Genomic DNA, 23,985 nt, shown 5'->3' on the forward strand with positions numbered 1-23,985 from the left:
CTGCACAGTTTGGCTCGCTGCCCGGACAGGATTACATAACATATCTATACAGCTGGGTCAGCAATTGAGGTGGCAGCTCAGCCACTGGAGAAATAAATTGACCGTGGAATGCCCAAAATTGCAGTAATTGGTTAGATTTCTATGGACTAGTTGCTGATCTACATTTTAGCAAAGTCGTAAAGTTATGTTGCTGACTGGAGCAGCGAGAAAAAGCACGTTTCCAGTTTCACTATGATTCAGCATGCCTTTCTCTGCTTAACTGTGAGGCTTAATCATCCAGATAGATGGTTATCGCCACTAACATTCCAGACAGTGCGCTTGAGAATAATTACCTAGTAACTAAATATTATCGGTGTTGCTATGTTATTCACGGGTGTCACTAATTGATCGCATTGTCCCAAAGTGGAACTTCTAATTCGAGTGCAATGTTAAATGCTGTGCTGTGTTAAGTTGGATTTTCAACAGGTGTGTCCAGTGATGTATTCCTCTGAACTTCATTGTGATTGATGACACTTTCTCAAAGAAACTATGTTTCTGCAGCATGAGCAACAAAAAAATACATCTACATCAGCAGCACACTTTAATCAGGACGTGGGTATATTATGTTTGCTCTTTACTGGCAGGTCATGGGTATGTTGTCCACCATCAGGATGGCAATAAAGAAAACAAACTTTAAAAAAATAAAATTTGAGTACTCTCAATTCTTTTTCCCCAATTAAGGGACAATTTAGCATGGCCTACCCTGCACATCTTTGGATTGTGGGGGTGAGACCCACGCGGACACGGGGAGAATATGCAAACTCCACAGCGATAGTGACCCGGGGCCGGGATCGGACCCGGGGCCTTGGCACCGTGAGGCAGCGGTGCTAACCACTGTGCCGCCCTAACCTTTTGTTTTTACACACACAAGTAGTGTTACTCTTGGAGAGATTCAACTGCCAATGAACTTATGTTTTTTGAAACCTACCAGCTGTTATTATTAAATCACGGGAATGCAGGTAAGAAATCCATCAACTCGGTCATTGGCAATTCCCAGAGCCGGGATTGAACCTGGGACCTTGGCGCGTGAGGCAACAGGGCTAACCCACTGCGCCAACGTGCTGCCCCCAAAAAGGAAACACTGTTGAGGAACAATTCCAAAACACTTCAAGTCTGCAGTCCATGGCTTTCCGTCTTTAAAATACTTCTGACAGCAGTCAGGATATGACTGTCCCTGGAAATTAAAATGACCCTCTAACATAGTACCCCTAGGCAGCACGGTGGCGCAGTGGGTTAGCCCTGCTGCCTCATGGCACCGGGGTCACAGGTTCGATCCCGGCTCTGGGTCACTGTCCAGGTGGAGGTTGCGCATTCTCCCCGTGTTTGCGTGGGTTTCGCCCCCATAACCCAAAAATGTGCAGGGTAGGTGAATTGGCCGCACTAAATTGCCCCTTAATTGGAAAAAAATAATTGGATATTCTAAATTTTTTTTTTTTTTTTTTAAAACATAGTACTCTTAGTTCACTAAGGCGACATACAACGAAGAAGCTATTCACGCAATAGCAGTCGTAGCCGATTCAAAAGCGTGTATAGTGTAAAACAAATCGCAGGTAATTGACTGTGAAGTGACAAGGTTCAACAGTATTTTATGCATTGATACATCTTTACTGTGATGGCGTGAGCAAACAATTGTCTGACTGGGCCGGGGAGGGGGATTTATTCGATAGAACTTCGTTTTACAGCGCCTCAAATCAAGCCATATCCCATTAAATACTGCAGACTTGTTCTGTATCGTCCCAAAATATCTTGACAGATACTGCAATTGATAAATATTGCACTCTCATCTTCTGAATTGCTTTTCCTATAGCTCAGGGACTTTGTAAAATCCGTCCAATCTCGGAGGCACTGTTTCAGGTCAGCTAAACTGACACTGTCTGGTCCCATTGAATGGTAAAATCTTGGCACCTGGATTCACAATGTCTATTCTCTTTTTAAAAAAATGTATTTTATTACAAACATTTATCAAAACAGGTTACAGCGAGCAAACACCCCGGGAAACATGCTTGTCTACAATCAACTAGTCTGTGTGATTTTTCCTCTTTTTCACCCCCCTCCCCTCCCCCTGCGACGAACAGCCCCTCAAACACTGTCACAAACATCCCCCGCCTTTCCTCAAACTCCACTTCCCATTTCTCCTTGATCTTCACCACCCGCTCGCCTCCCTGCTCCCCCAGCCACTGGTATATATCCCCAATTCTTCCCTCCCCTTCCACATCCGGAAGCAGCAGTCGCTCCAATAGGGTGTATCCCGGCAACCTAGGGAACCCCCTCCAGACCTTTTGCGCAAAGTCCCTAACCTGCAGATACCTGAACTCACTCCCACTCGGCAGCTCTACCCTCTCCCTTAGCTCCTCCAGACTGGCGAACCCTTCCTCCAAGTACAAATCCGTCACCTTGACCAGCCCTACTTCCCTCCACCTCCTGCAGACACTATCCATCCTCCCCGGCTCAAACTCATGATTCACAATGTCTATTCTCAATGCAAATTCTTGACGTGACCCAGGAGCTAAATTGATGAGAAAAATAAGAATGTGAATCATCCAGAAGTATTCTCACGTTGTTGTTATCTTCTGTTCCAAAAGCACGTCGGTAAACACACAAGAAGCCACAAGCCACACGTCAGCGTGTTCATAAAACGGGAAATGGCACTTACCACTTTGTGTGGGAAGGAAAGCCTTAGGGAAAAAAAATCCTTCAAATGCGCAGAAATAGGCTTGCAAAATCTTTCTTTTTAACCTTGCCAGTGACAAAGGTTCAACCTACATGGCCAATAGAAAAACATTTAGCTGTACCTGAGAAGTGGCAATGCTTTTCAATATACAACTCTATTTAAAAGATTTTTTTCCCCCCCAATTAGGGGGCAATTTTTAGCGTAGCCAAACCACCCACCCTGCGCATCTTTGGGTTGTGGGGGTGAGACTCACACAGGCACGGGGAGAATGTGCAAACTCCACACGGACAGTTACCCGGGGCCGGGATCGAACCCGGGTCCTCGCCGCTGTGGTGTACATTTTTATATGACTCATAAGGGCAGCTGTCCCTCTTATTGCACACCTGAAAGATCAACGTGCGTTTTTTTATTTGATGCCAATGGCCTTGCTATGTATTTTTGGTCCTCTTTCCATGTTCCTAATGAACCGTAAAACCATAAAATTCCTTCAGTGCAGGAGGGGACAATTGGGCCCATCGACTCTGCACCGACCCTCTGAAAGAGCACCCTATCGAGGCCCATCTCCCCCTCCCCCCCAAAAAAAATAATCCCTGTAACCCCATAACCCCACCTAACCTGCACATCTTTGGACACTAAAGAGCAATTGATCATGGCCAATCCACCGAACCTGTCTTTTGGGATGTGGGAAAAAACCAGAGCACCCGCAGGAAACCCACATAGACACAGGGAGAAAGTACAAACTCCACACAGTCACCCAAAGTTGGAATTCAACCCGGGTCCCTGGTGCTGTGAGGCAGCAGTGCTAACCATCGTGCTGCCTAATGCTTTGAACAATTATGGCTGAACATCATCACGCTTCCCAATTTAATTGTTGGCCATGGGAACTATAACCTCAACCTCCTATTTGAAAAATGTTGTGTCCAGTTTTTTTTTTAAAGTATGTCAAATGGGACCAGAGGTACAACGTAATGCATCAAAAGAAAGTCAACAATCAAAATAAATAGGAGAGGACTGAGTGGTTCTTTTACACTGAATGTGAATATTTTCCAAAGTTACAAAGAAATTAGTGATGAGTATTGTTTTAGTTTCCCAAACTAGATTACAGAATCTTCTCAAACATATTGGCCGAGGACAAACATACACGCTCAAAAACATAACGTACATTGCTCAATCACCATCATTTTAAAAAAAATGTATTTAAATATAAATTTAGAGTACCCAATTAATTTTTTCCTATTAAGGGGCAATTTAGTGTGGCCAATCCATCTATCCTGCACATCTTTGGATTGTGGGGGTGAGACCCACGCAAACACGGGGAGAATGTGCAAACTACACACGGACATGTGCAAACTACACACGGTAATGCTGTGGTTAGCACTGCTGCCTCACGACGCCGAGGTCCCAGGTTCGAACCTGGGACCTCGGCGTCGTGAGGCAGCAGTGCTAACCACAGCATTACCGTGCTGCCTTCTCAATCACCATCATAATGGCTTCAGCAAAAGCATCAAGGTCAGAACACTGATTAAAATTACTTGACTTTTCCTTGTTCCGTCAGTCAACTGTTCAACATTTTAACACAAAAACATTCTGCAAGATTTGATGCAAATATTTTATAGAGGGCATAGAACGAGTGCATAAGGTGTAATTTGCCACTTCCACATGTCCCTCTGCTGTAACTAATGTTAAACTACAAATTTCAGTGGGCAGATTGGGTTATTTCTGTCACCCAATCCAAGGGGCCATTCTCCACGTGTGAGGCTAAACCGTGAGCAATCAACACTTATTTGGAGGGTGAGGGATGGAGGACACCTCAACAGAAGCACCAGTCATTGGGTAGCAATTGGTAGTGGCAGGATTGCTGTACCCTCCCCCATCATGCTTCTTGCCCAGGATATTGAGGACTTCCAATCGCAGCAGAAGTCAATAAACAGCGTTCTGTTCTCCAAAGCTCTGTACTGCGCTCTGGGAAGCATATTTACCAGTCAAACCAGTCAGTTTTGCAACCTTCAGAAGCAATTGTGCACTATTCATTTGCGTAGTACATCATAGGGAATTCTCTTATAACTTGCAATTAACAACCCTTTTCCTCGGCTTCAAGAACAATCAATGCTGCCCAGAAAGTATTTAACTCTGGCACACCCTGTTTCTCTTGATTGAAAATCTCCCCAGATGCTGGCTGTACAATTTTGAAAATATACTTCAGAAATCCCTTGTGTTTTAAGACTGAAGATACATTCCACTGTACATTATGAACTGAATTGAAAGTTACTAATCAGGTTCGGTAAAATCACACTCACATAATTTTTATTCCATTCGGTTATGTGGGAATTGAAGTCTTGACATACGGCATTAAAGAAAATGCAATGCTTCTTTCATTTTGTGTAAGTATTAAGGAACAGGAAAACCATGAAATCGTAACAAGCCTAACCTTTATTGATACCTTGGCCACCATAGGTAACCTTACCTATTACCTAAACTCCTCTTCACAGAAACTCATATCTAGGTGAAAACACCTGCCTAATTTTCCTTTTTAAAATAATTCACATTTGAATAGTACTTTAGGTATTCCAACATCTTAGCTTACTTAATGTAAAAAAAATGCCAATATCCCACAAATGTAGAATTTAAAGAAAGATGCCAAGCCCAAGCTGGGGAAATTAGTAAGTGTCCAAAAGATTGGCCAAAGATGTGGGCTTTATGGGTGGCACGGTGGTGCATGGTTAGCACTGCTGCCTCACGGCATCGAGAACCCGGGTTAGATCCCGGCTCCGGGTCACTGTCCGTGTGGAGTTTGCACATTCTCCCCGTGTCTGCATGGGTCTTACCTCCCCCACAAACCCAATGATGTGCAGGGTCGGTAGCTCGGCCATGCTAACTTGCCCCGTAATTGGAAGAAAAAAGAATTGGGTACTCCAAATTTATATATAAAAAAGATGATGGTTTTAAGGCAGGTTAAAGGAGAAAAATGAAGGGGTGGGAGAAAATTCAACAGCAACAGGCCAAGCTGGCATAAAGTAAGACCACCAATGGTGGGCATAGGGGGCATGCACAAGAGGCTGGAATCAGAGGAATTTGTTTAGGAGGAGGGGAGGAAGTTGCAGCAATATGGTAGGACGAAGATAGGAAGGGATCTAAACGAGTAATGGAACATTTTAAAATGTGATGCTCCTCAGAAGGAACAGGTAGTCAAAACACAAAAGCAAATTTGTAAGAAGTGAGGTCCACAAACAGCAACTTTTGAATGACTGGGTAAGCAGTTTTGGCAGGCTAAGGTGGAAGAGATGGGCAGAACTCTTAACAGCATCATGGGATCTGATGTGTTTACCTTTTTGTAAAAAATAAATTTAGAGTACCCAATTCGTTTTGTCCAATTAAGGGGCAATTTAGCGTGGCCAATCCACCAAGCCCCTGAGTTTACCTGAGCGTGAAGCTACTGCACTGGGACAGGAAATGTGTTTGCCGGGTATCTGTCCATCACATTTTGGTAGGAATAACAGAAAAAAGGATTATCATTTAAATGATAAAATATTAAAACATGCTGCTGTGCAGAGAGACCTGGGTGTGCTAGTGCATGAGTCGCAAAAAGTTGGTTTACAGGTGCAACAGGTGATTAAGAAGGCAAATGGAATTTTGTCCTTCATTGCTAGAGGGATGGAGTTTAAGACTAGGGAGGTTATGCTGCAATTGTATAAGTGAGGCCACACCTGGAGTATTGTGTTCAGTTTTGGTCTCCTTACTTGAGAAAGGACGTACTGGCGCTGGATGGTGTAGATTCACTAGGTTAATCCCAGAGCTGAAGGGGTTGGATTACGAGGAGAGGTTGAGTAGACTGGGACTGTACTCGTTAGAATTTAGAAGGATATGGGGGGGATATTATAGAAACATAGAAAATTATGAAGGGAATAGATAGGATAGATGCGGGCAGGTTGTTTCCACTGGCGGGTGAAAGCAGAACTAGGGGGCATAGCCTCAAAATAAGGGGGGGGGGGGGGGGAGAAGTAGATTTAGGACTGAGTTTAGGAGGAACTTCTTCACCCAAAGGGTTGTGAATCTATGGAATTCCTTGCCCAGTGAAGCAGTAGAGGCTCCTTCATTAAATGTTTTAAAGATAAAGATAGATAGTTTTTTGAAGAATAAAGGGATTAAGGGTTATGGTGTTCAGGCCTTAAAGTGGAGCTGAGTCCACAAAAGATCAGCCATGATCTCATTGAATGGCGGAGCAGGCTCGAGGGGCCAGATGGCCTACTCCTGCTCCTAGTTCTTGTGTTCTTACATACTGTTCAATGTTCTTTTTCAGTGATGTCAGAATAGATCAATTTTAGGCGTCAGCTAACACTATCTGCTCAAATCCACAGCCCACTGACTGAAAGACAACAGTGTTACAAGATGACAACACTCCTATCTTTTCTGTGCCCATTGCCATTTGAACACTTCAACATAAATGAACATTTTGCCTGGATCAACTTTTCATGCAAAGTACCGATAGGATGGCAAGCTGAACTACTTTAATTGAGTCTCATTTTAAATTCCTAACATCTGGAATTATCTTTGCGGCATACCTTTCCAGCCTCTCGAGTGCAATTCTTGTGGTTGGGCAGTCAGAACAACACAGGAGTGAAGGATTGTTCTGAACAATATCTTGTACAGCAAGAGGAGTACCTCATGTGATTTGTATTTCCCCCACTGTTAATGCAACCCAGTATTTTGTTCTTGCATTTTTGACTGTAGTTAAAGGGTGTGTTGATATGTTCACAACAACGCCAACATTTATTTTCTAATCACCACTTGCAACCACGATTGCATTCATCAGGTACTTCCTGTTTTGGACCAAGAAACATATAACTGATACCTATTGGCCCAATTACCCAAAAGATCCAAATCATTCAGACTAGTGACACCGCTCCATGTTATTTACTTCGGCCGAGAGCTTGGCTTAACCTGCAAAAACATCAAACTGATTTTACCGACTATATCTTTGTTGTAAGCTGGGAATGCATAACTAAAAAAATGCCAAGACTTTCTATTGCCATATTCAGAACTTGCCCTAACCTGAAAACATACAGTTTTATTAATATTTTTTTTTGCTGCAGCAACTGTTTTTAATGCCAATTATTATTCCATTATCACGTTTCGCCACCACCCAACGCTTTCTCTCAGCATTTTGTAATGTCGAAAGTTTGTTTTGCGGTTTTGTTTTACGGGGACTGAAAAAGTAAGAGTGCTGCAAATTGTTCTATCAGACATCATGCCCGAGCTATACAGCCGTGAGTTAGTTTGCTTTTTAAAAATGGAGGCTGCTCTTAAATCACCTTCCCTTCACCTCCACTTTTGACGTTGCTTGCTTTCTATTTGTATCATGGAAGAATGGTTGCAATAAGAAGGCTGTGAAAAAAAAAATTCTGCTTGTCATCAGTATCAAAGGACACGGGTATCTTGAAACTGGTGGTGAGTTGCTGCGGAGATTCTTGCATGCTGCTGGCTGACCTTCTCAGATCACACCCATTTGTCACTATGACAACCAAACAAGCCTTTGTAAACTTCATGCTGCTTTTGGTTTACAGGTGGATTAAATTTGTGTTCAACACGCACAAGCTGAATGTGGTTTTTTTTTTTAAATCACCCCCCAGGAATTTTTTATTTAAAATTTCCAATTAAGGGGCAATTTAGAGTTGCCAATCCACCTACCCTGTACATCTTCGGGTTGTGGGGGTGAGGCCCACGCGGACACGGGGAGAATGTGCAAACTCCACAGGGACAGTGACCCGGGGCCAGGACCGAACCCGGGTCCTGGGCACCGTGAGGCAGCAATGCTCACCACTGTGCCACCGTGCTGCCCTCATTCATCCCTGTTATATTAAGCAGCTGGACAATTACAATTCAGAGGTACTTCAAAAGTCAATTTAGCCCTAAAGGGAAACGGAAGCAGTACCAGACACAACATTCCCATATCATCATGCAAACTTGTTAAACACAGAACTTGCTTTGAGTGGGGCATGAGAAGGAAAATAGCAACACTGTCAACTAATAGAGATTTATGGTTTTTGTTATTTTTGAGTTGAAAAATTGCTCTGTTATGCTTCCAAAATGGAACTGCAGGCTGTGTAGAAAGTTAAATGACACCAGAACCACATTGAGAATTTGAAACATATGTAATTGATCATATTTTTTATTCAACAAACTATCTGGGAACCTTTTCACTTAAGGGTCGGGTAAAGGAAAATAATCAAGGATTTTTTTTTTTTAAATTTAGAGTACCCAATTATTTTTTTTCCAATTAAGGGGCAATTTAGCGTGGCCAACCCACGTAACCTGCACATCTTTGGGTTGTGGGGGTGAGACCCACGCAGACACGGGGAGAATGTGCAAACTCCACACAGGCAGTGACCCAGGACCGGGATTCAAACCCGGGTCCTCAGCGCCTTAGGCAGCAGTGCTAACCACTGTGCCACGTGTCGCCCCCCCTAAACTCGGCAAAGTTGAGACAATGGACTCTCACTCACAGTTCGGCCATTGAAAAGAGGAAACAGCTCCTCTCAGGATTTTGGAAAGTAAATTTAGGCTCGGAAATAAGAGTTTGAAATTGCAATTATAATTTTGGCTAAACATGGAACAGTGAAATTTAAAGAATTTAGACAATGGAATCTTTGAATTTGCAAGTGATTATTTGAATTATCCACCCTTCATTTTACATAGTTAAAATGAAAGCCCCCAAAACTTAGCAAATTCCCAACTTTATGAGACAGAAGCAGCCCAATGCACTCTTTTGCCTCTCCTGAACTATTCCTTATGGCTAAATAAGAGCAAAGGAAAGGCCAGCAGTTCACTTATTTTTGTTCCCCCAAATATGGGGGAATTTAGCGTGGCCAATCTATCTACCCTGCACATCTTTGGGTTGAGGGGGTGTGACCCATGTGGATACGGGGTGAATGTGCAAACGCCATTCAGACAGTGACCTGGGATCGAACCCGGGTCCTAGGTGCCGTGAGGCAGCAGTGCTAACCACTGCGCCACCATGTCACCACAGCAGTGCGCTTATCTCTAATCACACAGGAAAATTTTCATTGAACACTTACAGAGCTCCACACAATGGGCAGCACCTCCTGCCATCCCAGCAACAGCATTGTTCCAACAATGCTTTGGCAGAATACAAATGACACACACTGAAGCCATTTCTGCTCCCATCTACTCTCACATGCACAATGTTACAGAACCAGACATGCTACCACCAGAGAATGTCACCCAAGTGATACTATGATACCAATGATACTGTGATACCAAGTGATACTAGGGGGCAGCACGGTAGCATTGTGGATAGCACAATTGCTTCACAACTCCAGGGTCCCAGGTTCGATTCCGGCTTGGGTCATTGTCTGTGCGGAGTCTGCACGTCCTCCCCGTGTCTGCGTGGGTTTCCTCCAGGTGCTCCGGTTTCCTCCCACAGTCCAAAGATGTGCAGGTTAGGTGGATTGGCCGTGATAAATTGCCCTTAGTGTCCAAAATGGCCCTTAGTGTTGGGTGGGGTTGCTGGGTTGTGGGGATAGGGTGGAGGTGTTGACCTTGGGTAGGGAGCTCTTTCCAAGAGCCGGTGCAAACTCGATGGGCCGAATGGCCTCCTTCTGCACTGTAAATTCTATGATGACATTTAATTAATCCCTGAAGTTTAACAGGAACATTAGGTAATGACCACCATAACATTGAAAATGCCAACAAGTGTTTCAAAAAGTGCAATTAAAGCATGGTAGCCAAGTTGAAGATGATGATATTAAGAGGGATGACTAAAACTATGATCAAACTGATGTTTTAGAAGTGGATTCTTAAATGAGAGGGAAACAAATCGAGAGCTAGAGGTAAAAACTGAAAATGTTGATAAACTCAGCAGGTCTAACAAGCATCTGTGGAGAGAGAAACAGAGTTAACATTTTGAGTCCGTATGACTCTTCTCTTAATCCATCATTTTTTGTTTTTATTTTAGATTTCCAGCATCTGCAATATTTTGTTTTTATTATGGAGAGCTAGAGGTGTGTGAGATGTGAATTCCAGAATGTGAAATGGTGGTCAATATAAAGCACGTTGACCGAGGGCTCAGTGGAGGTAGCAGAATCAGTAGAAGTAGGGTCAGTGAAAGTGAGATCTGAGGGCGAGGGCAGTGTAGGGCTTGGACTGATCATTGAATTGAGGAAGGGCGAGTGTGCCATGGAATCCAAAAGATGAATATTCTAAATTTAAATTTGGGGACAGAGTGCCAATGCAGGTCGACAATGTTGGGAAGGAGAGTGGGACTTGTAGCAAAGGTAGAGCTGGGCAGCACAGTTTCAGATGAGCTGCAGTTTATGGAACTTGGAGGACGGGTATGACTGGGAAACCATTGGAATAGTCAAGCCTGGCGGTGACAACTGCTTTGAAGAGGGTTTCAACAGATAAGCTGTGACTAGAGAGTAGGTATGTGACATTCCAGGGATGGAGGGAGCCTGTCTGTGATGCTAAGGGTAATGTATATGGTGGCCAGCTCAGCCTGGGGTTGAACAGGACACGGAGTTTGCAAACAGGTTGCTGCAGCCTGAGATAACGGGCATATCAGTGTTGAGTGAATTGAGTTTGAGGCCCAGGGCAATAGTCTCTGACTTTGCAATGTTTTTTTTTTTAAACTACACTTGATCTTAGCCAAAAGGCCGAGAAGCAATGCAATGTTTTAAAAATAAATTGAGAGTACCCAATTCATTTTTTCCAATTAACGGGCAATTTAGCATGACCAATCCATCTATGCTGCACATCTTTGGGTTGTGGGGACAAACACGGGGAGAATGTGCAAACTTCACATGGACAGTGACCCAGAGCAGGGATTGAACCTGGGACCTCGGCGCCGTGAGGCAGCAGGGCTAACCCACTGCGTTACCGTGCTGCCCGACTTTGCAATGTTTTGCTAGAGGAAAGTACAGCTCATCCAGAACCGCATATTGGACCAGCAATGACAAACAGAGAGGGAGAAGTAAAACAAATGCAAGTCACTGAGCTACAAAGAATGAATCTTTCTTCAATAATAAATCTAAATAATTTTAAAGGTTCTTATTTTTCTTCGTGAAATGTTCAACACGATTATTGCTCACGGGACAGAATACACAAAGTATCCTTGCATGCAATTTTCACGTTTTTAAAAAAGGACGAAGGCTCTCCATCTTAACAATGTACAATGTTGGGCAGCACGGTGGCGCAGTGGGTTAGCCCTGCTGCCTCACGGCGCCAAGGTCCCAAGTTTGATCCCGGCTCTGGGTCAATGTCCATGTGGAAACAGTTTGCACATTCCCCCAGTGTTTGCGTGGGTTTCGCCCCCACAACCCAAAGATGTGCAGGTTAGGTGGATTGGACACGCTTAATTGTCCCTTAATTGGAAAAAATGAATTGGGTACTCTAAATTTAAAAAAAAAAAAAAATTTTTTTTAAACCAATGTACAATGTTTTAAATTGAATAATACTTTTTTTTAAAAAGAAATTTAGAGTACCCAATTATTTTTTCCAATTAAGGGGCAATTTAACGTGGCCAATCCACCGACCCTGCACATCTTTGGGTTGTGGGGGCGAGACCCACGCAGACTCGGGGAGAATGTGCAAACTCCACACAGGCAGTGACCCAGGACTGGGATTCGAACCCGGGTCCTCAGCGCCCTAGGCAGCAATGCTAACCACTGTGCCATCGTGCCGCCCAAATTGAATAATACTTAACATATGCCGCAACACAGATGTACACATGCACTGTTTAAGGAAAATCAATAACGCAACACAGCAAAGGTATGCTCTGCACTGGAGGTACTTTCCAGTTTATCAGACTAATGGTTTTGTTGAGATGTTGACCTAATTACCTTGGTTACTATCTTCAATACAGATATACAACTCAATCTGAAACTCAAATCACAAAAGCATTCTTTAAAGATTACGAGGGTAAATAAATTCAGGAATAATTTCAATTTCTAGTCACCTCAATACCATCTCTTCCATAGCACCCAACGTTTTGTTGTGATGTAATTCCACAAGACCCTCCAATGCTTCCCTTTTGTGGTCATTATTCATGCAAGTTTCCACACTAAGAGTTAGCAGGCTATTTGCTGTCGGCGAACATTGAAAGATCACCACCTTGCATTTACCCCCCACGCGTGCAGCAGATTTCTGGATACCAATTAGGCTCGTGCCTGGACTGGGATCAGCTCACCCAACAGGGGCTGACTCACCTGGTTCATGTGGCTCAGTCCTGCAAAGAAGAAACGTGCACCCACCAACCACTAATTTGATTTTATTCTTTGCTCACTCGCATATTCGTACTTCTGCACATTGCAACCATTATTTCAGATCAATGTTCCAGTCCAACTGCTGTACAGAGACATAACCCACAGAAAAACAGACGGTGCTGCAGTTTGAGAATTGGATACCCACGAAACAGGCCCTGGTTGCAAAAGTAGCTCTCAGTTTTCGATACCTCATTGCATGCTTTGGCATATATTGCTGGCATAGACGGCATACATTGTGGAGATCCACAGCTAGCAGAATTAGATAGCTACTGCACAGCAAAGACACTAACGCATATGAATACAAAGAAAACAGGATTACAAGTTTAACTGTGTTAAAAATTATTCGGGTCACAAAATACCAGGCACAAATTCTGCTGATGATTTGCAACATTCATCAGGAATGCACAATAGTTACCATAAAAACTCCATTTCAAAACGGCCACACATGGCAAAAATATCAGCTTAATCGAAATGGCTATTATAATGTGTTAATGATGGCCTTTTGATCATCAAGTGGCCATCAAAACATTCACCTCGGTGGACAGCTGACCTGTCATAAAATACAAGAACTATTCATCAGCCACCATGTCAATTGATCATCATGTTCTGTCAGATAACTAGACAGCTGACCTTATGTTTTCTTGTTCAGCACAAAAATTTCCATCGACAACACCCTAATTCAGCTAACAAGGTGAGCAATTTGGGGGATCAAAGTGCTTTGTCCACTAACCCAGTAAGACAGCAAGCTAAAAACTCAAATGACTGAACAGACTATAATTCTCAACAGAAGGGAGTTGAGATGCTCAATCTGCCAAGCAGCATCTATGAAGAGAGAAACAGAGTAAACGTTTCAGGTCGATGACGTTTCTGTTTCTACCTCGAGTATATGTAGGGGTGCAGAAAGGGGGAAATTACTGTCTGTTGAAAAGGTGGATTTTTTTTTTCTTTTTTAAAATAAATTTAGAGTACCCAATTATTTTTTTCCAATTAAGGGGCAATTTAGCGTGGCCAATCCACCTACCCTGCACATTTTTGGGTTGTGGGGGTGAAACCCAAAAATGTCTCTTGCCATTGTAATTCTCAATCCCACTCTGTCGTCAGTCATTTCCATGGTCAAGATGCACATTTAAAGGGGAGGATAGTAGGAGGGGGAAGGAAATTGAGGGTTATGGAGGTGGACAAGGATAGAAATATATTTTCTTTCTAGACGATGAAGGATGGGAGGAAACAAGTGGAGTGTAAATGTCAGCATGGATTGATTGGGCCGGTCTGCACTATATTCTATTTAACGCTACAAAACTGTACCAATAAAGTTCATTTCTCAACTAAGTACTTCACAGGACGGCACGGTGGAGCAACGATTAACACTGCTGCCTCATGGCGCCGAGGACCCGGGTTCGATCTCAGCCCCGGGTTACTGTCCGTGTGGAGTTTGCACATCCTCCCTGTGTCCGAGTGGGTCTCACCCCCACACCCAAAAACATGTGCAGAGTAGGTGGATTGGGCATTATAAATTGCCCGTTAATTGCAAAAAAGAATTGGGTACTCTAAATTTATTTTTTTTAAAAGGGGGGGGGGGAAATCAATTAATTACTTCACAATCTTCACACACCATAAATTCAGTAATTTTAGATCATAATCTTTGATCCTATTTATTTTGGGCATCAGATACTGGTAAGAATTCTGTTGTTCATTTAATTCCTCCTGCATTCCACTCTACTATAGACATTCCCATTTGTTCCTCCCGCCCCTTCATTGTACTGTACTTTCTAAGCCCGTTACATCTGTAACATTTACAATTTCTAATGGCAGGCAACACATAAACTCAGTTTGTCTCCCATCAGATGCGGCCTGACCTGCTGGGTGTTTCCAGAATTTTCACCATCCACAGCATTTTGCCTTTAGACTAACATTCCAATCTGGCCTCTACTTCTAAAGAAGCAGAGTCATGAACTGTTCTTCCTCAGACTCGAGAGAAGACTACAATGGTACTCTCCAGAGATTAGGTATTTGAACCTCTGCTCTGATATATGTTAATGAACTGGATTTGGCAGGGCAAGGCACGATTTCAAAGTTTGCAGAAGATACAAAACTTTCAAAATATAGCAAACAACTAGGTGGGCGTAAATTGCTAAAATGGGCGGACATGCGGCAAATGAAATGTAACCATTAAGGGTGAAGTGATACATTTTGGTAGAATTCCTTGCTTGGGTCACTGTCTGTGCAGAGTCTGCACATTCTCCCCGTGTGTGCATGGGTTTCCTCCGGGTGCTCCGGTTTCCTCCCACAGTCCAAAGATGTGCAGGTTAGGTGGATTGACCATGCTAAATTGCCCTTCGTGTCCAAAAAAGGTTAGGTGGGGTTACTGGGACAGGGTGGAATTGTGGGCTTAAGTGTGGTGCTCTTTACTAGGGCTGGCGCAGACTCGATGGGCCGAATGGCCTCTCCTGCACTCTACATTCTATGAGGGGGGGGGGGGGGGAAATATTCTGGCAGGTAATGATAGGCAATGTGAACATGATGGGCCAAAATGTCACCTCCTGCACTTCGACGATTCTGAAATTCTATGCTATAAATGTAATATGTCAGGAGCCAAAAAGCAAATTATTAATCGCTCCAAGACATCTACTAGGCTCATCGTGCATTGCAAAGCTCCATTATCAGTTTACCCCCGTTTCTAGCTATTCTACCCATTGGATCGTGTATATACCTGCTGAGAAAGCATCTAGCCCCCTAGACATTAGACTCAAAATCAGTTGGGACAATTATCTGAATTTAGTTTCCTATTTCTGAATGGGGTAGCACCAGCTTTGGACTGTTGAAGGTGGAAACTGCAGCTTTGAACTGGTGTTCCTAATGTTTTGATTTCATGTCGGAGATCTTGCTGCTCCCACAATAGACGCTGCCCTTCCCGCAGACTTTGAATATCCATACAGTCATTTGCATTTAGCTGACTAACTCTTGGTAGGTTAGCAAACAAAACATACAAAACAACTGTACTTTCAGTCATTCCAGCACACAAGTTAGGAACTCCAACGATGTAAACAGTCTTGAAGTTAGTTCAAGAGGCATTAAGAGACAAAAAAAAGTCACCAATCGCTGATCAATATACACCAAAGATCCTGGAGTGTTTTCTCTTACCTTGGAGTGCTCCATTCTTCTTGAAGAAAGCACTTCCCGGCCAACGGGGTGGACTTGATGTGCTACAAAGCAAAGAAACATTGTTTGAGGAATGTTTTTCTTAACACATTTCAGGACAAAGCAGTTCAAGTTAACTAAGGTAACACTTGTGCAAGGTTGGAAAAGAAATGAACGATTAAGTTGCTCACATGCTTTTCAGAATTTCATTCCACCCAATTGGAAATTCCAAACTTTCCAACAATTGAAAACAATCCTCTGTTCACCGATCGGACCCTTTTGAATAAGGGTTAACCAACATCCGGAGACCAAACTAATAGCAGAGGAACATCCAGAGGGGAACCTATATATAAGGGAACTGAAAGCGTTGCCAAATGTCTAAGACTCTGCCACAAGAGCAAACTGTAGCCATAACAACAGAAAAATACAAACAGCACACATCCAACCTGGGAAGGAAGGAGGAGAAACACTATCATAATGAAAGACAACCCTGAAGTTTGAAAAACAAAGAAACTTTGCTGCAACAGAACTAAATGATAAGTTAATTACAAACAAAGAACAGCCCCTCCAGAGCTTGTTTGATCGACTTGTTTCATCTTATTGCCCAGTTGTTGAAACAATCCCAAAATAAAGACTAAAGCTAGTTCAACCCCTTTCTTAGTCACACATTCAATCCCTAATCCAAAAACTATTTATCACAGGAAAGTGCAGAATGATGTATCGCAATCTATAAAGAAACCAATTGGAAAGTCAAAGGAGAGAGGAGACTATTGTCTTCCATTGTTCATCTGGAGATCAAACTTTTCCTCTCCTCGGTGAGATCTATTCAGCCTGTCGTAAAAAATAAATCAATAACCAACCAAGTTAGTGTACCCAATTCATTTTGTCCACTTAAGGACAATTTAGCATGGCCAATCCACCTACCCTGCACATCTTTGGGTTGTGGGGGTGAAACCCACGCAACACGGGGAGAATGTGCAGACTCCACGCGGACAGTGACCCGGAGCCAGGATCGAAACTGGGACCTCGGCACCGTGAGGCAGCAGTGCTATCCACTGCGCCACCGTGCTGCCCTGGCATATTTGTGCCTACAATCTATTTAGCCCTATGTTCATCAAATAAATTATCTTGTTCAGGTGACATTGAACGACATGATCAGGTTGTGCAGAAATGCAATCGTCTCAAGTCTCGCAACCATGAATCTTACTTCTCCCGGTTCCAGGTTTAGTGTCAAGTGAAAATTTCCCTTCAAGCTTTTTGAGGGAGCAGGTGCGGTGGTTTCAGTGATATTTAAAAATTAATGATTTGCCATTCAGGGTGTTCAGTAGCAGGAAGACTATCAGAGACAAAGAGGCACTGAAACAATGTAGGCAGAAGTGCCAGAAAGAATGGCAGCACGGTGGCGCAGTGGGTTAGCCCTGCTGCCTCACGGCGCTGAGGTCCCAGGTTTGATCCCGGCTCTGGGTCACTGTCCGTGTAGAATTTGCACATAATTATGATCATCTTTATTGTCACAGGTAGGCTTACATTACAATGAAGTTACTGCGAAAAGCACCTAGTCGCCACATACCGGCGCCTGATTGGGTACAGAGAGGGAGAATTCAGAATGTCCAATTCACCTAACAGCAGGTCTTTCAGGACTAGTGGGAGGAAACCGGAGCACCCGGAGGAAACCCACACAGACACGGGAAGAACGTGCAGACTCCGCACAGACAGTGACCCGGCCGGGAATCAAACCTTGGACCCTGGAGCTGTGAAGCCACAGTGCTAACCACTGTGCTACCGTACAGCACATTCTCCCCGTGTTGCGTGGGTGTTGCCCCCACAACCCAAAGATGTGCAGGGTAGGTGGATTGGCCACGTTAAATTGCCCCTTAATTGGAAAAAAATGAATTGGACACGCTAAATTTATACTTCAAAATTGTTTTTAAAAAATCTCCCACCAAGGTTACAGTTGGAGGGAGAATCGATGTGATAATTACAGTCCTGAAGGGATTCTGCATAAAAGAAGTTGAAATTATTTCCGTCAGTCTTTATATTTTGTAGCATGACCCTTGCTGCTGTTTTGTGCACAACGACTTGGGTATGTTCTCTGAATTCAAAAATGTATTTTGCCAGATAGACTTATTTCGATCAGTTGCATTTTTCTGAAGGATTTTCTTTGGTGAACCCCTTCTATACTGCACTGAGCACTCCATGGATTTATTTTATTTTCTACGCACGAACTCTGCTCCAGCTAATGCCACAGATTTGGGCATTTTTCTGCCCCCAAGCACTCGGTGCAAGCTCAAGTCAAATCACCGCTTTCCACAAGTGTAAACTACTGTTGATCATCGAGCCACGTTTGAAGATAGTGGCCAACTACAGCAGCTCCTCAAAACTGAGTTTAACTCAATAAACTAACGCAGGCATTACTTTGGGATTGAGAAAGTATACTCCTTTAAATGTAGTGGGCTATTGCCATTAACACCTCTTTAAATGACCCATGCTCACAGTTTGCCATTGCAGCTGAAAGTTGAGGCCTTGAGATTAGCACTGCATTTTGTAACTATTTGACACAAATTCTCTCCCTTTGTTTTACAGCGTTGGACTGGGGTGAGCACAGTAAGAAGTCTTACAACACCAGGTTAAAGTCCAACAGGTTTGTTTCGAATCACTAGCTTTCGGAGCGCTGCTCCTTCCTCAGGTGAATGAAGAGGTGAGTTCCAGAAACATATATATAGACAGATTCAAAGATGCCAGACAATACTTGGAATGCGAGCATTAGCAGGTGATTAAATCTTTACAGATCCAGACATGGGGTAACCCCAGGTTAAAGAGGTGTGAATTGTGTCAAGCCAGGACAGTTGGTAGGATTTCGCAGGCCAGATGGTGGGGTCCCGGTTGAGGTCGCACTCGTGTGCGGAATTTGGCTATAAGTTTCTGCTCAGCCAAGTTCCGCACACGAGTGCGGCCTCAACCGGGACCTGGGATTCATGTCGCATTACATTCATCCCCCACCATCTGGCCTGCGAAATCCTACCAACTGTCCTGGCTTGACACAATTCACACCTCTCTAACCTGGGGTTACCCCATCTCTGGATGTGTAAAGATTTAATCACCTGCGAATGCTCGCATTCCAAGCATTGTCTGGCATCTTTGAATTTGTCTATATATGTGTTTCTGGAACATACCTCTTCATTCACCTGAGGAAGGAGCAGCGCTCCGAAAGCTAGTGACATCGAAACAAACCTGTTGGACTTTAACCTGGTGTTATAAAACTTCTTACTGTGCTCACCCCAGTCCAACGCCGGCATCTCTACATCATGGCTACCATCGACACCGCAAACTGTCGGCTCAAAGTGGAGAGGATCGCCAGGACAATCGCGCATATAGACACTGACATTAAGTTTCTACAAAGGTGCAAGAAAGCAGACAAGATCCCGAAAGGGCTACAGATCACAAACCCTCTCAAATCGACCTACAACACAGACTATGCTGGGAGACTCTGCCGTCGCACCTCTCTCACACTCCTCAACCACCTCGTACGCCAGCTCTGCAGCAGACGACGCAACCTGGAAACCAAGATAGAGGCCATATTCGCAACTTGCGCTCAGGATGCAGCAGACCAGCTGCAGGACACCGCCAAACAGATGAGACAACAATACTATGCCACCTATATGCACACCAAGACCAGGAAGTTTGAAAAACTCGGTATCACCACCAGCAGCAACCAAGCCACCCCCAGTACCACAGTAGAAAATACTGGGAAATCTATTGACAACTTGTCGGACTACACCCTTCAACCAGACGAAATCAAAGTCCTCAGCAGAGGGCTCAATTTCTGCACCACCACCAAAATGGACCCCATCAGTCTCGCGGCAGACACGGAGGGATTCATCAGGCGAATAAGGCTCCGGGAATTCTTCCACAGGCCCCAAGAGGCCAACAGCGAACCCAAGCAGACTATCAATGAACCAGAACAGCAGACCGAGAGATCTGCGGTGCGGCAACCGAAGAGGAAAGAATCGAATTGGACCCCTCCGGAAGGCCGCTGCCCTAGACTTGACATGTATGCTCAAGCCGTCAGGGGTCGCGTCAATGCCAGATTCATCAGTCGCATTCACAAGACAGCCCCGAACGTCACCCAAGCACAACGCAACGCCATCCGCCCTCTCGACCAACCGCAGCATCGTCATCAAACCAGCAGACAAAGGAGGGGCCACTGTCATACTGAACAGAACGGACTACTGCAAAGAAGTATACCGACAACTCAACAACCAAGAACACTACAGTTACCCGCAGATCCGACCAAGGAACACATCCGCCAACTTAACAGACTGATCAAGACCTTGGATCCAGATCTTCAGAGCATCCTACGTGCTCTCATCCCATGTTCTTCCCGCATTGGAGATCTCTACTGCCTCCCGAAAATACACAAGGCCAACACACCAGGCCGTCCTATTGTTTCAGGCAATGGGACCCTGTGTGAGAACCTCTCTGGCTAAATCGAGGGCATATTGAAACCCATCGTACAAGGTACGCCCAGCTTCTGTCGCGACACAACGAACTTCCGACAGAAACTCAGCACCCATGGACCAGTTGAACCAGGAACATTCCTCGTCACAATGGACGTCTCGGCACTCTACACCAGCATCCCCCATGACGACAGCATTGCTGCAACAGCCTCAGTACTCAACACCGACAACTGCCAATCTCCAGACGCAATTCTGCAACTCATCCGCTTCATTCTGGATCACAACGTCTTCACTTTTGACAACAAGTTCTTCATCCAGACGCACGGAACAGCCATGGGGACCAAATTCGCACCCCAATACGCCAACATCTTCATGCACAAGTTTGAACAAGACCTACTCACCGCACAGGACCTTCAACCGACGTTATACACCAGATACATCAATGACATTTTTTTCCTTTGGACTCAAGGCGAAGAATCACTGAAACAACTACACGATGACATCAATAAGTTCCATCCAACCATCAGATTCACCATGGACTACTCTCCAAAATCAGTTGCATTCTTGGACACAATCGTCTGCATCAAGGATGGTCACCTCAGCACTTCACTTTACCGCAAGCCCACGGATAACATCACAATGCTCCACTTCTCCAGCTACAGACGTTGAAAGATGCCCTCGTACGAACGGAATATGGCGCTCGACTCATCGAACGACAGTTCCAACGTACCACAGCAAAAAACCGCACCGACCTCCTCAGACGACAAACATGGGACACAACTGACAGAATACCCTTCGTCGTCCAGTACTTTCCCGGAGCGGAGAAACTACGACATCTTCTTCACAGCCTTCAACACGTCATCGATGAAGATGAACATCTTGCCAAGATCATCCCCACACCCCCACTACTTGCCTTCAAACAACCGCACAGCCTCAAACAAACCATTGTTTGCAGAAAACTACCCAGCCTTCAGAACAGTGACCATGACACCACACAACCCTGCCATGGCAATCTCTGCAAGACGCGCCAGATCATCGACATGGATACCACTATTACACGTGAGAACACCACCCACCAGGTACGCAGTACATATTCGTGCAACTCGGCCAACGTTGTCTACCTCATACGCTGCAGGAAAGGATGTCCCGAAGCGTGGTACATTGGCGAGACCGTGCAGACGCTGCGACAACGAATGAATGGACATCGCGCGACAATCACCAGGCAGGAATGTTCCCTTCCAGTCGGGGAACACTTCAGCAGTCAAGGGCATTCAGCCTCTGATCTCCGGGTAAGCGTTCTCCAAGGCAGCCTTCAGGACGTGCGACAACGTAGAATCGCCGAGCAGAAACTTATAGCCAAGTTCTGCACACGAGTGCGGCCTCAAAAGGACCTGGGATTCATGTCGCATTACATTTATCCACCACCGTCTGGCCTGCAAAATTCTACTAACTGTCCTGGCTTGACACAATTCACACCTCTTTAACCTGGGGTTACCCCATCTCTGGATCTGTAAAGATTTAATCACCTGCTAATGCTCACATTCCAAGCATTGTCTGGCATCTTTGAATCTGGCTATATATGTGTTTCTGGAACATACCTCTTCATTCACCTGAGGAAGGAGCAGTGCTTCGAAAGCTAGTGATTCGAAACAAACCTGTTGGACTTTAATCTGGTGTTGTAAGACTTCTTACTTTGTTTTACAGGACTGGATCACCCTTGGAAAGTCTTGCAATAGAGAAATTCTTGTTTTTTGTGTACCCGTAATTTTTTTCAGGCTGAATTTCTGAAGCGTCACAAAATGGTTCTATAATGCCGCCCGTTTTCTCACTCGTTTCTTCTTTTTGAAAAAAATAAATTTAGAGTACCCAATTCATTTTTTTTCCAATTAAGAGGCAATTTAGCATTGCCAATCCACATAACCTGGACTATGGGAGGAAACCCAGGCAGACACCAGGGGCTGGTTTAGCTCACTGGGCTAAATCGCTGGCTTTTAAAGCAGACCAATGCAGGCCAGCAGGACAGTTCAATTCCCGTACCAGCCTCCCCGAACAGGCGTTGGAATGTGGCGATTAGGGGGCTTTTCACAGTAACTTCATTTGAAGCCTACTCGTGACAATAAGTGATTTTCATTTCATTTCATTTTCAGAGACAGGGAGAATGTGCAGACTTCGCACAGACAGTGACTAAGCAGGGAATCGAACCTGGGACACTGGCGCCGTGAAGCCACAGTGCTAACCACTATGCTACCGTGCTGCCAAGATCAAGACGTTCAGAGGTACTGTACATTCAAATCAATAATTGAAACCTGTAATTACAAAGAAAAATTAAAATATTTTAAAAACTTCACACTATGAATTATGACCATCACCAGGCACATAAATTTTTTAAAAACTCTGCAACCTTTATTTCTGCGTGAATTTCCCAGCGAACGCAGCAGCTGATAAAGATGTGGCACAGCATGGAGGAGGCATTAAAACAAGGCCCCAGGTGAACGTAAAAGATTTCACTGCGCTCTTCTAAAGAGCGGGGGAGTTTACCCTGCTGGCTTGGCGAACATTTATTCCTCAGCCAACACCACGAAACAGATTATCTGGTTGTCGAAGTATGGTTGTTTGTGGGAGTTTGTTGTGCACAAATTGGCTGCTGCGTTTTCCATATCACAAGTGGCTACACTTCAGCAAGTAGTTAATTGGCTGTGAAGTGCTTTGGGACATCCTGAGGTGATGAAAGGCACCATATAATTGCAGGTCTTTCTTTTTGAATGGAAAGTAGAATCAAAGTACACATGGTCATTGCCTGTCCCTCAATTCGCGGATATCGTCTGTTCAGGATCACGAGTTTCTACCAATGGTCTTCATGTGACTGAATAGGCCGATCCTCCGATCTCGGAGTCATGGGATCCGGAATGCATGGGATCCGGAATGCATGGGATCCGGAATGCATGGGATCCGGAATGCATGGGATCCGGAATACAGTACTCGTTTCCTTTTCTTTGCTTCCTTGCCACCACTCTGCCTCATCATTAAGACTTTGTGACTCAAAGAACGATACAGCTGACATTACCGGTGACAACAAGCACCCCGACCACCCCCAAGAGTGGCCAAAATTAAATATCCTTCAGTATTGTTATCGTTTAATCTGACTTTTCTCTCCCACATTTTCACTGATGCTTCCCTGAAGCACCAACACTTGCCAGGTTATAGTTCCATCAGTGCCTCTACCAAGTTACCACCAACACGTCACCTGTTCCACCAGAGGCCCAAACATCCTGGACCACTGCTACACAAATATCAAACATGCCTACCGCTCTATCGCCCGCCCACACTTTAGCAAATCTGACCACAAGGCTGTGCTCCTGCTCCCGGCTTATAAGCAAAAACTGAAGCGGGAGAACCGTCAAAG

General features: G+C 44.5%; 1 protein-coding gene across 5 annotated transcripts in view; it reads right to left on the reverse strand.

The window, feature by feature from the left end:
* Positions 1-23,985, reverse strand: part of foxn3 (forkhead box N3) — a 436,636-nt gene that overhangs the window by 123,963 nt on the left and 288,688 nt on the right. For all 5 annotated transcript variants that reach the window (XM_072493781.1, XM_072493810.1, XM_072493773.1 and 2 more), the window contains one exon: positions 16,129-16,190. In XM_072493781.1, the coding sequence (XP_072349882.1) occupies positions 16,129-16,190 (62 nt within the window). The remainder of the gene's footprint in view (positions 1-16,128; positions 16,191-23,985) is intronic.

This window comes from Scyliorhinus torazame, chromosome 2, assembly GCF_047496885.1.
Source record: "Scyliorhinus torazame isolate Kashiwa2021f chromosome 2, sScyTor2.1, whole genome shotgun sequence".
NCBI lineage: Eukaryota > Metazoa > Chordata > Chondrichthyes > Carcharhiniformes > Scyliorhinidae > Scyliorhinus > Scyliorhinus torazame.